Source organism: Orcinus orca, chromosome 8 (assembly GCF_937001465.1).
Source record: "Orcinus orca chromosome 8, mOrcOrc1.1, whole genome shotgun sequence".
Lineage (NCBI taxonomy): Eukaryota > Metazoa > Chordata > Mammalia > Artiodactyla > Delphinidae > Orcinus > Orcinus orca.
Genome location: NC_064566.1, coordinates 7,136,389 through 7,151,985, shown reverse-complemented (window position 1 = coordinate 7,151,985; position 15,597 = coordinate 7,136,389). Strand labels below are relative to the sequence as shown.

The following is a 15,597-nucleotide window of genomic DNA, read 5'->3' as shown; positions in this document are numbered from 1 at the left end:
GGCAAAGGACAAAGGATGTAAACCTGCAGAAAAGGAAATCCAAATGGTCAGTAAGCATTTGTAACAGGATATGGAGAGATTTTTTTCCTGTTAACAGAGTAAATATATGACAAATAACCCCACATTCTAGAGGGAGGGCCTTGACATGCTTTTAAAAGCTTTCAAGAGGCCAGAACCAGTCCTTTGACTATCAACCCCCATCACCCACCTCCAAATAATAAGAGACAGCTAAATGATTCATTAAAGGAAAGAGAAGGGGGTCAGTGTCATACTTAGCCTATTTGACACACAGAACAGATGACTTTTTAACTCTCTCTCCTCTTTATGAGACTATTTTGGTAATTATCATGAAATGAAGCTATACCCAATATTGAAGACATTACATATTTCAAAATAGATCATGTCTTTGTTCCAGTAACTTCCTCTTTTGCTTTTTTTCTTTGTTGTGCTCTATTGGGCCAATGTCTTTTCCTGTTGGAACAGTGCCCTCTTCACATGCTATAAAGGGATTCTGCAGATGTAGTTATGTCCCCAAATTAGTTGACCTTAAGAAAGCGACATTACCAATGTGGTCCTAACCTAATAACATGAGCCCATTAAAAGCAGTGTCTCTGGCTGGTAGAAGAAACCTCTAGAAAGGAATGCAACTTAGCTGACACTTTGATTTCAGCCTTACTGAGAACCCAGACATGCTGTGCCCAAACTTCTGACCTACAGATCTGTGGGCTAATAAATGAATGCTGTTTTATGCCACTAAATTTGTGATAAATTATTACATAGCAATAGAAAACAAATATACGCTCTACTGCCCATACCCAGGTAGACTGCTCCCACCCTCTGCCCTTGGTACCCACCAGTAAGAAGCCTTAGGGGAATGTAAGGTGGTTTTCCCTTTCCAGCCCTCCCCCAACTGTGGTTAGTATGCAGACTACACCCTGTTTCACACGGCTGGACTGAGGCCAAGACAGGGCTCTGCCTGGCTCTTCCTCCCTCATCTCATGTCCTGAGGTGCCCGCTAAGTCTTTGGTCTCTTTAGTGCAGTCGTGAGAATCACTGCTGTAGTGATACCCCATACTTTCCTACCTTTGGATGCTGTTTCCATTTTTTAATTGTACTTTTTTATCGTAAATTAAAAAACGAAGAGCATCTTTGTTCATAAAACTTTGAATTTTGGCTGGTTTTCTTAGGATAAGAAATGCTGAGTCAAGGCGGATGAACATTTTTAAGGCTCCTGACATACACCGCCAAAGTTTTCTAGAGACTCTACCCATCTACCATCCCATTAGTCAAGTATGATGCCTAAGGTTATTTTATCTAAGCTGAGGCAGTGGAGATTTTGGGTCAAAGAATTAGGAGATATTTCGGGGGAAGACCCTCTTCTCATTTTACCTCTGAACTCTCTCCCCCTTAGGGACCCATCTTCACTCCCAAGCTTCCAGTCGCCTAATGGGAACCTCTACCTGGAAATTCCAAAGGCACCCAAACTTGATATGTCCAAAACCAAATCATTTCTGTCACGTTTCCACCTCTTTTCCACTGAAATGCTCCAGATCCAGAAAACTGACCTATCGCTGTGGCTGGGACCACGGTGGTAACCATGACGATAACCATGGCAACCAGATTCCCTAACGAAGTCACACGGAGTGCAGACATGAAGCAGGAGACACAGAGGGACGACAAGCCCGTCCTCTCCCGCGTTGGGCACAAAATGGGACATTTAAGGGCATATACACGACAGCGCCTGCGCACCAAGGCACGGAACGAAAGGGTGACGAACATACGTCACGGAGTTTCGCGAAGCCCGGAAGTCAAGGCATCGGCGGCTGGTGCAGAACCGCGGTTTCGGTTCCGGGAGTCCGGGTTTTTGTGCGCCCAGGCCTTGCTTTCGCGCCCGGCTGGGGATAACTGCGCAGCCGCCGTAGGGCGGGCCGACCGCCAGGCGCGGGCGCGCGAGCGGGCGCGCATGCGTTTGTGCGCACGCGCCCTCGGATGCGCGTGCGCGCGTATAGTCCGGGAACTGGGAACAGGAAGCAGAGGGGAAGGGGTGGGGTTGAACCCGGGTCTCGCGCATGCGGGCGGCATACAAAGCATTTGGCGGGTTTTTCCGGGCTGCTCAGCTCTAATCCCGTCTTGAGATGTTCAGTGGTGGCTTTTAGGAAGCTGGACGTTCTCCCCAGGAGAACGACTTCTCAAGATTTCTGCTCTCTTCCTTCAGGCGTTTGGGGGCTTCAAGAAAAAGAAAACGTGTTTCTCCGTGACTGACGGCTGGGGCCTTCCGACGGCCTGAGGTCTTGGGCCATTTGGTCACTCTCCGTCTCGGTCCCTCGGAGGGTGAAAGGATCAGAGGGAGCTCGTCCTGCTCATCGATCTCCACGCCTGTGGGTTTCTTGGCGTCAGGTCGGAGCTGGGTGGGCCCGGCCCCGGCCCTCCTCCTGGGTCATCATGGCCGTGTCCGCCCAGCTCTTGGTGGAGGAGTTGGAGATCTTCGGCCTAGAATGCGAGGAGGCTCTGGTTGAGAAGTGTGAGTCCCTTGCCCCCTCCCTGGACCCCAGCCCAGGTTCACGCTCCCGCTCGGTTCCGAGGTTCACCTCCCCTAGATGGGGCTTCTCGGTGTTTGTGAGATGAGTTAAACTGAGTATTGAGATTTGGGATGTGAGGACTGTGAAACGCTCACAGGGTACTGCGTGGATTCCCAAATCAAAAATAAGAATATGAAGAGCGATTTTAAATCGGCGCAGTCTCACCGAGTTTGGAAAATGCTTAAAGCTCAATAACAAAGCAAGAGATGTTGGGGTTTTGAAAAGTAGCTTTTTATTCCTGGCTCCTCCCTTTCCAGCCTACACCTAAACTTCTGCTGAAGCATCACTTCTCATCAAAACTGTTGGTGGTCTGTGCAAATATGAGTCCCTTGAGGTGGGTTCCTAAAATTGAATTTTAGCTTTGGAAGGAACTTTAAGGAGCTTTTCAGCTGTTTACAGATGGAGAAACAAATAAGGAGAGTTAATTGCCTGAGCTGGTCTGTGAACCAGGTCTCCTGTGCCCGAGTCCGGTGCTGCATTGTATTGGTCCATCGTATCGGTCAGGGTCTGGGGCAGTGTAAGGAGTTGTTGGAAGCAAAGTCTTTGGAGGTGTGGACAGTCTCAGTTTTAGAAGCAGGGTGATTGTGCACCTGCCTTAATCATTCATCAGCATATTGAACTTCTTTTTTAATATATAAAACCAGGATGCAAACGTGGTAATTTATGAGAGACCAGAATACTCCAAGTTTTTATCTCCAGGGCATTCTCTTCCTAACAGGAGACTTGAATGAGAAAGCCAATCATAGTCAGAAATTTATTTGGTGAGCCTGAAATCAAAACAAGAGAATTTATAAAGGCTTCCATCTCATGTAGGACTACGTTGGCAGTGCTGTTGGAATTCTAGACTTGGAATTCATAATTGCTAACCTCGCTGGGACTTTAATATTGCCTGACAGTCATACCATATTTCCCTGGTCTGTTCACCCTGAGTCTCCTATGATTATTCATCACCTGCCGCGCCTTTAACAACCTTCTGTCCCACTCTCACTCTCAGCCGATGAACTTACTTCCTGTTTTGCTGAGAAGAATAGAAGGAATTAGAAAACTTCTTTAAGCTACCCCCATTACTTCTTCCCACTGACCTGTGTCTGTGCCATATTCCTTGCCTCCTCCCATTACAGTAAATAAATTCTCCATATTCCTGGCAAAAGCCACATGCTCCACTTGAGTCCTAAATCCCATTCCTTCTCCTCCTCAAGGACATCACTCTAATAATTCTCCCCTTATTTTCCGTTTTTCTCTCTATAAGGTTTTTTTTCCTAATAGCCTAGGAATGTGACTCTTAGACTCCCTCCGTTTAAATACTCCATTGTCCCGCCTTCCCACTCCAGTTATCTTCTCCCAATTACAACAAACCTCCTCCTCAGAATTACCTATTCTTCAAATTTTTCCTCTTTAAGCCCATTTCAGTCAGCTTTTTCATCCCCACCACTTCACTGAAATTGTTCCTCTCAAGGTCACTGACGACCTTCACCTAAAGCCAGGGATGCATTTTCAGTCTTCGTTTGGATGAATAGCAGCATTTGATGCCATTTATCGTGTCCTCTCCTTTAAAACACGTTTTTTCTCATAGCTGCTTGGATGCTCCTCCCAGGTGTCTTCTACCATGCGTGTCACCTCCTCTCAGCCTTTGCGGATTCACCCGCATCCTGAGCCCCGAGATGCGCTCGGCTTCTTGGTGACCTCACCTGGTCTCCTGGGTTTACATTCATGTGTTTGCTGATGACTTCCAAATTATATCTCAGCCCAGACCTTGTGCCTGATCTGCGGGCTGGTCTGCCTCCTAGATGTCTCCAGCTGGATGTCTCATTGGCATGTAAGCTCCACGTGTCTAAAGCTAAGCCCCTGCTTCCTCTCCTCATCGTTCCTCCTGCTGCCTCCCCAGCTCAGTTAACTGCCCCCTTCCAGGTGCTCAGGCTAAACCCAGAGCATCATCCTTGTCGCCTTTCTCTCTTCACACCCCATATCCAGTCAGCAAATCCCACTGGCTTTACCTTCAAAGTGTTTCCCGCCTAGAGTCCAACCACTTCTCCCCCTCGTCCACTGCCACCACCTTGATCCAAGCCACCATCATCTCTCACCTGGACTTTGCCATGGTTCTCTTAATTGGTTCCCCTGATTCTGCCCTTGTCCCCTTCAGTCTGCTTAACACAGCAGCCAGGGTGACCCTGTTGAGTGGAAGTCAGATCGTGTTACTGCTCTGTTCAAACCCTCTGGTGATTTCTTGGCTTGCTCAATAATTACAGTGGCCAACGGTCTGCACCCCCTTCACCCTTTCAACTCATCTTCTGTCGCCTCCTTCCTCAGTGCATCCCAGCCCCAGAGGCCTTACCGATCTTGCTTCTCCCTCAGGATCTTTGCCTGAAAGCTCTTCCCCTCAACACTGACTCGCTCCTTTACTTCCTTCAAGTCCTTACTCAAATGTCACCTCCTCGGGCTTCCCTGGTGGCGCAGTGGTTGAGAGTCCGCCTGCCAATGCAGAGGACACGGGTTCGTGCCCCGGTCCGGGAAGATCCCACGTGCTGCGGAGCAGCTGGGCCTGTGAGCCATGGCCGCTGGGCCTGCGCGTCCGGAGCCTGTGCTCCGCAACGGGAGAGGCCCCAACAGTGCGAGGCCCGCGTACCGCAAAAAAAAAAAAAAAAAGTCACCTCCTCAATGAAGCCTTCCCTAATCACTGGGTTTAAAATTGCCAGCCCAGGGCTTCCCTGGTGGCGCAGGGAAAAAAATTTTTTTTTAATTGCCAGCCCCTCCCCCCACTCCCCCATCCCTGTCCAAGCTTTATTTTCCTACAAAGCACATTTAATTGTCTAACGTACGTCTTTTACTTATTTGTTTTATTTTTTCATTTTTTAAAATTTATTTATTTATTTTTGGCTGCATTGGGTCTTTGTTGCTGAACGCGGGCTTTCTCTAGTTGCGGTGCACGGGCTTCTCATTGTGGTGGCTTCTCTTGTTGAGGAGCAGGGGCTCTAGGCGCGCGGGCTTCAGTAGTTCTGGCATGTGGGCTCAGTAGTTGTGGCGCGCAGGCTCTAGAGTGCAGGCTCAGTAGTTGTGGCATGCGGGCTCAGTAGTTGTGTTACACGGGCTTAGTTGCTCCGTGGCATGTGGGATCTTCCCAGACCAGGCCTCGAACTCATGTCCCCTGCATTGGCAGGCAGATTCCCAACAACTGAGCCACCAGGGAAGCCCTACTTATTTGTTTTCTGTTTCCCCTCCATAGTGAGCTGCGTTAAGGACAAGGGTGCGTCTCTTTTTATTCACTGCTGTGTCCTTGGGCCTCGAACAGTGCCTGTCCCTAGTAGGTACTGAATAAATTTTGATTGAATTTAAGTAGAGGATTATTTTCACTTTTCAAGATGAAAGCTGCAAGCAATGAACTAAGTTCTTACGTGTCCAATTTCCCCCTGCAGTGATAGAGCTGTGTGTTCTGTATGGACAGAATGAGGAGGGAATGGCTGGCGAGCTTATAGCCTTCTGCACCAGCACACGTAAAGACTGCCTCACCTCAGAGACCCTAAACTCTTTTGAGCACGAGGTAAGAACAAACTAAAAAAAAAAGAAAAGAGAAGAAAAAAGAACAAACTGTAGGCAAACTGATAACGTAACTCTCCGTGTCTACTCAGTCGGGAGACAGTGCACTGTATTGAGAAGAGTGTGGGCTTTGGAGTCGGGCCTGGATTTCAGTCCCAGTGTGAGCTTGGACCAACTAACCTCATGGCTCCGAGCCTCAGTTTCCTCTCCTCTCAGTGGTTCTCTTGATCTGTACTTTTTATGGTTATTGAATGAAATGAGAATGGATGTAAATCACCTAAAACTGTCTTCAACAAATAATTGGTGTTAATATTAGAACTGTTATGTGTTGTAGGGAAACAGTCACAGGTGAAGTCTTTAATTTTTGGTCTATCGTGCATCTTCTGCATTCTTCCTTTGAGGAATTTTATATTTTTGATTATGTTTCAAATGCCCATTATTACCTCATGGCTGTGGGGAACGCCTCCTCTATTGACTATGGCTGTGGGGAACACCTCCTCTATTATTGACTATGGAATAATATATTCATTATCTTTTCTTCCTCAGTTTCTGAGCAAAAGATTGTCCAAAGCCAGGCTCAGTGCCTCCAAGGACAGTGGGCATGCGGGAGCCAGAGACATCGTTTCCATACAAGAGCTGTATCCTTTTCTGATCAAGGCCTTTGCATCAAACCACATATTGTATTTCATCATTTATCTATAGTTATTGTTGTCACTGCATTATTGTTATCTGTTGCATGTATAATTTTAGGAACAAGCAACAAATGTAACTAATACTCAGATTTCTTATTTGATCAACCCTTGCCTTAGATTTTGGGTGGAAGTTTATTGTTTCTCTTAACCAGTGTTCTTAGAATTGAAGTGGAGGAGGAAGAGGAGACCCTCTTGAATGCTTACACCACACCCTCTAAGGTGCGTGTGCCGTGTTTGGAAATTGCATTCTACACATAGCATTTTTTTCTTTAGTCTAAAAATATCAGCACAGCGTTTGAAGTTCTAAGGGAGAAAATTCACCACTCATACAGTTTCCTGCTCTACTTCCACTTATGCATCTTCCTTTCCGATCACATGCATAGATGTTTATGCATGATGGCAGTCCGTGTGGACACATGGTTGTCCTGCTTTCTTCAGTTATCATATCATAAAATTTTTATAAATGCAATTTCTCCATAATTACTCTTTTTTAATGGTTGCCTAGTTTTGTATCAAGTGGACTGTAACTGAATGATCCGACTTGGGTGTTGGACCCCAGTGTGAGAGGTGGAGTAGGGCAGTGGAAAAGCATTGCCCTCCATGCCTGAGTCAGAGACCTCGGTGACCTTGAGTGAGTTTTTATATCTTTTATATCTCTGAGCTGCCTTTTCCTTTCCTTTAAAATCAGGATCCATTCATTCACTTATTGAGCAGCTACTATATGCCAGGCACTGGGTGAACTGGTGAATGAAACAGGTTTGGGTGTGCTCTGCCCTCAAGAAGCTGGCAGCCAGCGCCAATAATATCTCCTATCTCAGAGGGCTTGAAAATTAAATGAATGTGTAAAGCGCCAAGCCCAAAGCAATGTATTCAGTAATATCAATAGTAGTTACTCTTTATAGAAAATACGTTTGTGGAAATCCTTAACCAGAAAGTAAGCCTTAATCTTTCAAAGTAAATTACATTGTAAGAAAGGAGGTGAATAGTTTAGGTGCGCCTGTCCAGAGCAAGAAAGCGAAAATGTTCACAGTGTTCTGCAGGACTGACTCATGGTAATTCAGCTCTCAGTAGACTGATGCATAAGTCAGATGCCAATTTACTTAATTTACTGTTGACGTATACACCCTTCTGATGGCTGAAATACCATATCAAGGACACCCCATTCCTGCTACAAAAGTACCTAAGAGGCTCAATCACGGATTAAAATTTGTGACCGTGGAATCAGAGCTGAGAGAGTTGGGTTGAAATGAGCAAACAATTTGAAATATGTGTCTGAAGCTCAGAGGAGAGGCAGAGTGGGGCTGGGCTAGAAACGGGAAAAATGCTTAGAACAGTGCCCATCACACAGAAACTGTCAGCCATCAGTGGCAGCATGATGACAGAGTCAGAGCCAAGCCTTGGCCTTTCCCACCCAAACAGTGCCAGTGTCAGATCTTAGGGGCAGGGGTGCCCCTGTTACAGAGGTGAATATGTCAGTGGTCTTAGCTTGTCACCATTAAATATTTGGCTTGTGCAATTGACAGCTACACTTTTGCTCCCATGCTCACCATAAATCTTGGCTCTCCACGTGTCCTTCCTGCCAGGGAGAGATGCATTCGCCTGAGGATTTGAAGTTCCCATGATGTCGGCATTATGATTCTAATAAGTGAATAAGCTGGCATCCTTGGCTACAATTTGGGTTCCTGTGTGGTGTGAGGATATGCTCACCCCAGGATATGAGACTGTGGTCCCTCGGTATTTCTCATTACAGGTGAATGAACTGGCACGTAGTATTAGCAGTGAGTCTCCTGAGCTTGGTTAGAGGGAGCGCACCCCCAAGGAGCGTAGCTGGAGCTGGTTTGCTGACACAATCAGGTTTCACCGCAAGGTCTGAGGATGAGAGCCGCGAGGCTCTGCTCTCTCCCAGAGTCCCATCCTCTGTCCATGTCCTGGGAGACCTAGAGTTCTGTAGCCCACTGTATATTAGAAGGGTCTTTGGGGGAAATAGTTTGAGAAAATATATCAAAACCATAAAATCTTTACCATCCTATGGCCCAATAATCGTCCCTAGTAAGAGTCTCCCCTAAAAAAATAATCCAGGGCTTCCCTGGTGGCGCAGTGGTTGAGAGTCCGCGTGCCGATGCAGGGGACACAGGTTCGTGCCCCGGTCCGGGAAGATCCCACATGCCGCGGAGTGGCTAGGCCCGTGAACCATGGCTGTTGAGCCTGCGCGTCCGGAGCCTGTGCTCCGCAACGGGAGAGGCCACAACAGTGAGAGGCCCGCGTACCACAAAAAAAAAACAAAACAAAAAAAACAAATACAAATTCTAGGAAAAGCTATGTGTGTGAAAATGGCATCTCAGCATTATTTATAGTCACCAGAAATTACAAATGCACCCAGAAATAGAGAAGTAGTTAAGTAAATTATTGTATATCAGTTCAATCAACACAGCTACTAAAAAGGATGAAGATTGTGACAATGTGGGAAAATGCTCATAATTAATATAGAGCAAAAAATTCAGTGTATGTATTACTTAAGTGAAGGTTCATATTCAAAATAAGATTACAACTATTAGGATTTTTTTAATTGGAAAAATATTGAAATACTAGGAAGGAATTTTTTATTATTTATTTATTTATTTTTCGCGGCACGCCTCTCACTGTTGCAGCCTCTCCCGTTGCGGAGCACAGGCTCCGGACGCGCAGGCTCAGCGGCCATGGCTCACGGGCCCAGCCGCTCCGCGGCATGTGGGATCCTCCCAGACCGGGGCACGAACCTGTGTCCCCTGCATCAGCAGGCGGACTCTCAACCACTGCGCCACCTGGGAAGCCCTAGGAAGGAATATTTTTAAATGGCTCTTGTATAAGGGTGGTAGCATAAGGGTCTTTTTAAAATCTAGTTTCCATTCCAGCTCCTTAATGGTGGTTTTGAATCCTTTCTCTCCCATCTGTTCGTCGTCACCCCTGTAGGCAGCTTTGGTGGCATAACTTAAACCTGCAGCCAGGAGGAGCCCAAGGATAGGGGAATGTCTGCAGACTAGCTGGCCGCCTGGTTGCCGTCCAGGCAAGGATTTTGTCATTCCTCAGCCACAGTTGGTTGTCCCAGACTCTGGGGAGCAATGGATCTCGGGATTTGGGGGTTTCACCCTCTGCTCTGGGCATCTCTGGATTCTTGATGAGCAAAACCCAGAAAACAGAAGTGACCATCAGTGAGGCATTTGCTAAGTCCTCTCCAAGTATGAGCTCACTCGTTATCTGCCTGGAGTCACTCCCTTCTTTAATTTTGAAAATGCGTGGTAGACTTTGCCAAAATAAATAGTAACATGGTCCCATCCCTTGTCAGGAAAATGTGTCCACGCAGGTCAGAACCGTATGCATAGCAAAACTCACAGCTGTTGTAAAGCAAAGAGAGGTGGGGAAGGAAAGTGAACACGTGAGTGATTTGAGAGGACAGATCGCCTGCTTGGCAATCCTTTTTGGGGAATGTTGGCGTTTGTTTCATAATTGCCTCCCAAATGGAGACATGATACTGATGAATACTGGGTTACAGTTGACGAGGATTTCTCTCTGAGATTATACTTGGAAAATGGGGCCTTAAGAAGAAAACCAACCCTATCCTATCTGTGCCCTTCATTCGGGCACCGTCCTCCCTTTCTTCCTAAGGAACTGTACACTTAATTAGCAGCCTGGATCTAGAGTGACTGGGCTCTTTTCCTCTTTTGTTTCTAGGGTTCTCAGAAGCGAGCTATCACCACTCCGGAAACCCCCCTCACAAAAAGGAGTGTGTCTACTCGAAGCCCCCATCAGCTCCTGTCACCATCAAGTTTCTCTCCAAGGTATGGCTCATAATTAATTCAGCTGCCCAACAGCAGGCCTGCCCTTGCCTTTCTCTGGTTTCTAGTGGCGGCTGACACTACAGCATGACTGAATGAATATGAGTGGACTGTTACCTCTGCAGTGAGCTGGCTGGAAAGCCTATGGCTCTCTGCCCTCCCTGCTCTCTTGTCCTGTGTGGAAAATTACTGTTTCTTACGGTAATTAAGGGAACTCACTTTCTACCTGCTTTTCTGTGGCTCATTTCCTAGATCAGGAACTGATATCTTCTACTGAAAACAACCTGTCTATTCAGAAGTTGGGAGGCCTTTGAGTCTTGCCAGTAGAGGCAAATAGGTTTCCACCTGCTTCTGTTAGTTCGTGTGTTGTTGGGGTTTTTTTTTTTATCTGAAGTATTTATTTTTAAAAAAGAAAAGCACGTATCTTTGTTCATAATGTTGCGTAACCTGTTCTTTGTCCCTCACTCGGGTTACAATTAGTTTCTGAGAGTTTTCTTGTCACTGGGAATCTACACCAACTTAATTGGTATTTTATCCCTGCTGCCACCTCTGCACATAAATCCACAACGATCACATGTGACTTTTGGAAATCCATAAATGACATGTCTTATGTGAGAGAATTCCATAGATGAGAGCTCTACTGAGGAGGAGAAGGGCGCTGCCACATCAGGATGAGGCAAAGGAACAGTAATGTTAACCAGTTAGGGAAACACTTGGTTGCTAGGAGTCACTTCTCCTAGACGGAGCAGAGCTTAAGACTTTCTAGCCCTGTCACATTAGAAAGGAGATGATAGGGAATTCCCTGGCGGTCCAGTGGTTAGGACTTGGTGCTTTCACTGCCGTGGTCCTGGGTTCAATCCCTGGTCGGGGAACAAAGATCCTGCAAGCCACGCGTCATGGCCAAAAAATATTAAAAAAAGAAAAGAAAGGAGGTGATAGCCGTCATTCAAGCTGAACGGTGGTTGGATTCTGAGGGACGATTTGACTTTAGTGTGGTCCACTCCTGCTTTCGGGAGTTCTCAAACGGGCTTCCGAAGTGAGCTTTCCAGACTTAGAAGGGCATCTTTGGATGCACAGAGATGGTTGGTGTGGTGTACAGAGATGGTTCTCATAGGTGCTGGCACCATGACAGCAGTTCTATCCTCTCAGCAAGCAAGGCTTTGCAACTCGTAGATCTGTCTACGGCTGACGCCCTGTGAGCGACTCCCTGCATTAAAGGGCCGGCTGTAACGCCCACCCCATGGAGCTTCACAGGGAGGAGCTCGGAGCAGTCGGCGATGTGCTGCCTAGTCATTTTTTAATGCACGCCATTTTTTAATGCAAGCTGACATTAGAAACTGGCTTTGTAATTTATGAAAGTAACTTCTAAATTATTCAGGTAGAGGCAGCATTGGAGATAGAGGTAATTAATGAAGCTCGCTTTCTGTAGCCTCCCTGGGAAGGAGGAACTGGTAGCACCCATTGCAACAGTGCCCCCATAGAACTTGTTCCTGCAGAGTTTCGGAACATTAAATGAAGCCTGTTTTAATTGGACCTCTCTCTACGCCGTGTTCATGACCAAAGGGTTAGAAGACCTCGCTGTCCTCTAAGCAGATCAGCAATACCCGTGTGTCCTTGGAGGTGGAATTTATCAGTCAGTGAGTGGAAATACGAGAACTTGTCCGTTGAGACTCGGAGAATGGGAGTGTTTGTTCACCAGCTGACAGAACTCGTTATGCGTCCACCTGCAGAGACACTGGGGAAAGCTGATTCATTTCATTTAACTTCACTTCATTTCTGTTTCTACCTTGAACTGTGTCGTGAGGTCTTAGGTGTATGCACGGCAACTTTTGGCTTATCCACAGTTCCAGGCTCTGATGATGTTCTAACAAACGCTGAAAATTCCTAAGAAGAAAATAGTACTCGGAACTTACTTTTTCATCAATTCAGAGTTTGGGTTTTGTTTTACTTTGTTTAGTTTTAAGCCAGGAGAAGACCTTTTAAAATGTGTCCTTGCATCTAAACTCCTCTGAACACGTTTGGTGTTCCTCAACCCCCTCGATCCTGAAATTCCTTAAAGGTCCAGAATGTCCAACCCCATTAAGCTGATTAGATTTATAAAATGTGAGGCCAGGCTGACGCTCCTCCAAATCTCCATTTTCAAAAGGTAGCCTCATCCTATTCCTCTCTCCTTTTAGGTATGAACACACTAACACTAATGTCTTTTGCTTCCAATTAGTGCTACTCCCTCTCAGAAATACAGCTCGAGAAGTAACCGAGGAGAAGTGGTTACCTCCTTTGGCTCAGCACAGGTGATGTCTTGGTCCGGGAGAGAAGGAGCCAGTAACATCAGCGTGAAGGTCTTGGGGTATCCAGAGCCACTAACTGGGAGCTACAAATCCATGTTTCAGAAGCTCCCAGACATTCGAGAAGGTAATTGTTTTTCTCTTTGAAATTCTGGAGGATATAAAACCACCCGGAAGGGTCTCGAGTCAGTAACAAAGCTTCAGCTAGGCTGGTAGAACAAGTTTCAAGGTTGCCTTTGATAGATGTCCTCCGGGTGCCCCTATTAGTAACAGGATATGAGCTGATAACTCTCAGTATTTCTCCCAAATCACGTCACTTTGCTAAAGAGAAAGCACATAACCATTTCCCAGTAACAACCACTTGAACTGTGTAAAGAAAGCCAATTAAAGTGTTAAAGGAAGCAAAGACATTTATGGCTTCTTCCTTGTGAAGAATGGAAGGCTTTCCAGGTTGGGCTTGGCTTCCTCTAAACCTCCCTGACGACCTGAGTGAGAGGAAGGCTAGGGTGGGAGCCAGACTGACTCTGGGATTGTGCCGCATGACCCCCTGTGGCCAAATGGAAGGCCGGGCTCAGCAGCCCAACATCGGGAAATTGGCTCGGCCTTCAGAAAGTTACGAACTGGCCGGTGTCCTAGGCACCCTTCCTGCTTCTGTAAAATGACTGACTTTAATGTTTTACAAGGTGCTATGTTTTCTCTTCTTGGCAAGTAAAATGTCTTAAACACACTTTCTGCCCTCTGGGATTTCAGTTCTGACCTGTAAGATAGAAGAACTTGGCAGTGAGCTCAAGGAGCATTACAAGATTGAGGCTTTTACTCCTGTTCTAGTCACAGCACAAGTAAGAGTTATTCTAATAATCTTTCCTGAATGATATTGTTTTTTTAAATCGATGAAAAAGCAGCCTCCTGCTTCCTTTTCACTGATCGTCTACCTTCTAGTTAGAACATCTATCTGGGATGAATTTGGTAAAATGGGTTATAAGTGCTCTCTGGTTTTGTGACCAGAGAAAATCATTTCCTTTGCACTTGTATTAGAGTCTTGCATGTAAACAAAGATTGAGGGATTCAAGCATTCAAGTATCAGGATATGAGGACAGCAGCAAGGTGAGGATCTCCAGAAACGGTGACTCACAGTCTCTCCCCTTCTCTGGCCTCTGTCATTAGGGACCAAGTGTTGCCAATCGTGTCTTTATGTCATAGTTTAATCTGGCACGTGCACCAGTGCTTTCTCTCTAGAACGTACTTTAAGGGGAGATGTGTTCTCAAAGATTCTTTATGGTACCTCTGTCATGTGTTTGCATTCAGAGAAGAATGGCCAGTTGGGGAAGATAGGCAAAACCATGTCATATAAGGAAGTTTTGGGGGAATTTGGGAGGAAGCAGTGGAGGGGAGGCTGGGATGTACGATCTCGTGGGGAAAGATTAGACTTCCTCAGTTTGCCCCCGGGAGTGGGAACAGGATAGAGGAAGCCACAGAGAGGGAAATTTCAGCTCAGTTTAACGAAGAACTTCCTGTTAAGAGGCACTCTGGTGTGTGGTTCAGGATATGGCCCTGGAGCCGAACTTCTGGGCTTCAAACCCAGGCTTCTCCCACTGTTTGACCTTGACTAAATTATCTAACCTTTCTGTTACTGGTTTTTCTCATCTGTAATATGGATGCAGTAATAGCATCCACCTTCGGTTGTTGTGAGGATTAAATGAGTTAATACACGTAAGCCTTTAGAACGGTGCCTGCTGTTTAGTGAGCTCAGTAAATGAGAGCTTTTGTTAACGGTTATCCAGGGGTGCGGTGCATGGGCTGCTGGGGGTGGCAAGGGGGCAAGTTCCCCTTAACTAGAGATGCTCTGGCTCAGGCAGCCACTTAGAGGGGCTCAAGCATTAGGTGGTGGGCAGACTAGATGCCTTTTAAGGGTCCTTCCACCCCAAGGAGCCAGTGATGATGTTTGTGGTCACCTCAGGCTCAAAATGATGCCCCGACAAAAAAAAACGTGTGTTGTTGTTTTGAAAAGGTCTGTGTCCCTCTTCATTACGTTGACCAGATTTTGAGCTCCTGTCCCAAAGACTGTCATTCTTATGTGTACCTTCGGCAGGAGCCCGTCACCCTGCTGGGCCAGATTGGCTGTGACAGCAACGGGAAGCTGAACCACAAGTCGGTGATTCTTGAGGGAGATCGGGAGCATTCCTCAGGCGCTCAGATTCCAGTGGATCTATCTGAGCTCAAAGAGTATTCTCTGTTTCCTGGACAGGTGAGATCAGGGGCGTCTCCCACTGGGCACGGGCGTGCTTGTTTGCTCCGTAGTGTGTGTAGAGGGCTGTGGCTCCAAGAGTGAGCGTTTCGTCGCTGGCCAGCTGCCCCTCGCTTTTGACGTCTGATGCCGTGAGGTGTAGCTGGAGCTCAGGCCCAAGAGGGGACACCAGTGTAGGGATTTCAACCTTCCCCCATATGCTCGGACCTTAGCTCTGGGATCTGCTGCCAGGTTCAAACCCCAGTTCCACCCCACAAGGCGGGTGATTACAGAGATATTACTAACCTCTCAAAACCAGAGTGTCCTTGCCTGTGAAATGGGGATGATAATTCCTACCTCACAGGAGAGGTAAAATGAGGTCACCCATGTAAAGTACAATTATTATTACGCCAACATAACCCCCTTGGTTTGTTTTCTAGAAAAATACCCCCAAGTTTACAATTACAGAATGAG

The 15,597-nt window shown here is 46.6% G+C and overlaps 1 protein-coding gene across 4 annotated transcripts in view; it reads left to right on the top strand.

The window, feature by feature from the left end:
* The first annotated feature begins 2,047 nt into the window (after nucleotides 1-2,047).
* POLA2 (DNA polymerase alpha 2, accessory subunit) overlaps nucleotides 2,048-15,597 on the top strand; it is a 25,615-nt gene continuing 12,065 nt past the window's right edge. The window contains exons 1-8 of one of the 4 annotated variants that reach the window (XM_033416342.2): nucleotides 2,048-2,521; nucleotides 5,990-6,114; nucleotides 6,657-6,748; nucleotides 6,964-7,021; nucleotides 10,511-10,617; nucleotides 12,833-13,026; nucleotides 13,650-13,738; nucleotides 14,989-15,144. In XM_033416342.2, the coding sequence (XP_033272233.2) occupies nucleotides 2,443-2,521; nucleotides 5,990-6,114; nucleotides 6,657-6,748; nucleotides 6,964-7,021; nucleotides 10,511-10,617; nucleotides 12,833-13,026; nucleotides 13,650-13,738; nucleotides 14,989-15,144 (900 nt within the window). In that variant the 5' untranslated portion in view covers nucleotides 2,048-2,442. Of the gene's footprint in view, nucleotides 2,522-2,695; nucleotides 2,914-5,989; nucleotides 6,115-6,656; nucleotides 6,749-6,963; nucleotides 7,022-8,385; nucleotides 8,553-10,510; nucleotides 10,618-12,832; nucleotides 13,027-13,649; nucleotides 13,739-14,988; nucleotides 15,145-15,597 lie in introns of those variants that run through there. The other 3 variants (XM_004264348.4, XM_033416347.2, XM_033416349.2) reach the window with 3 other exon arrangements.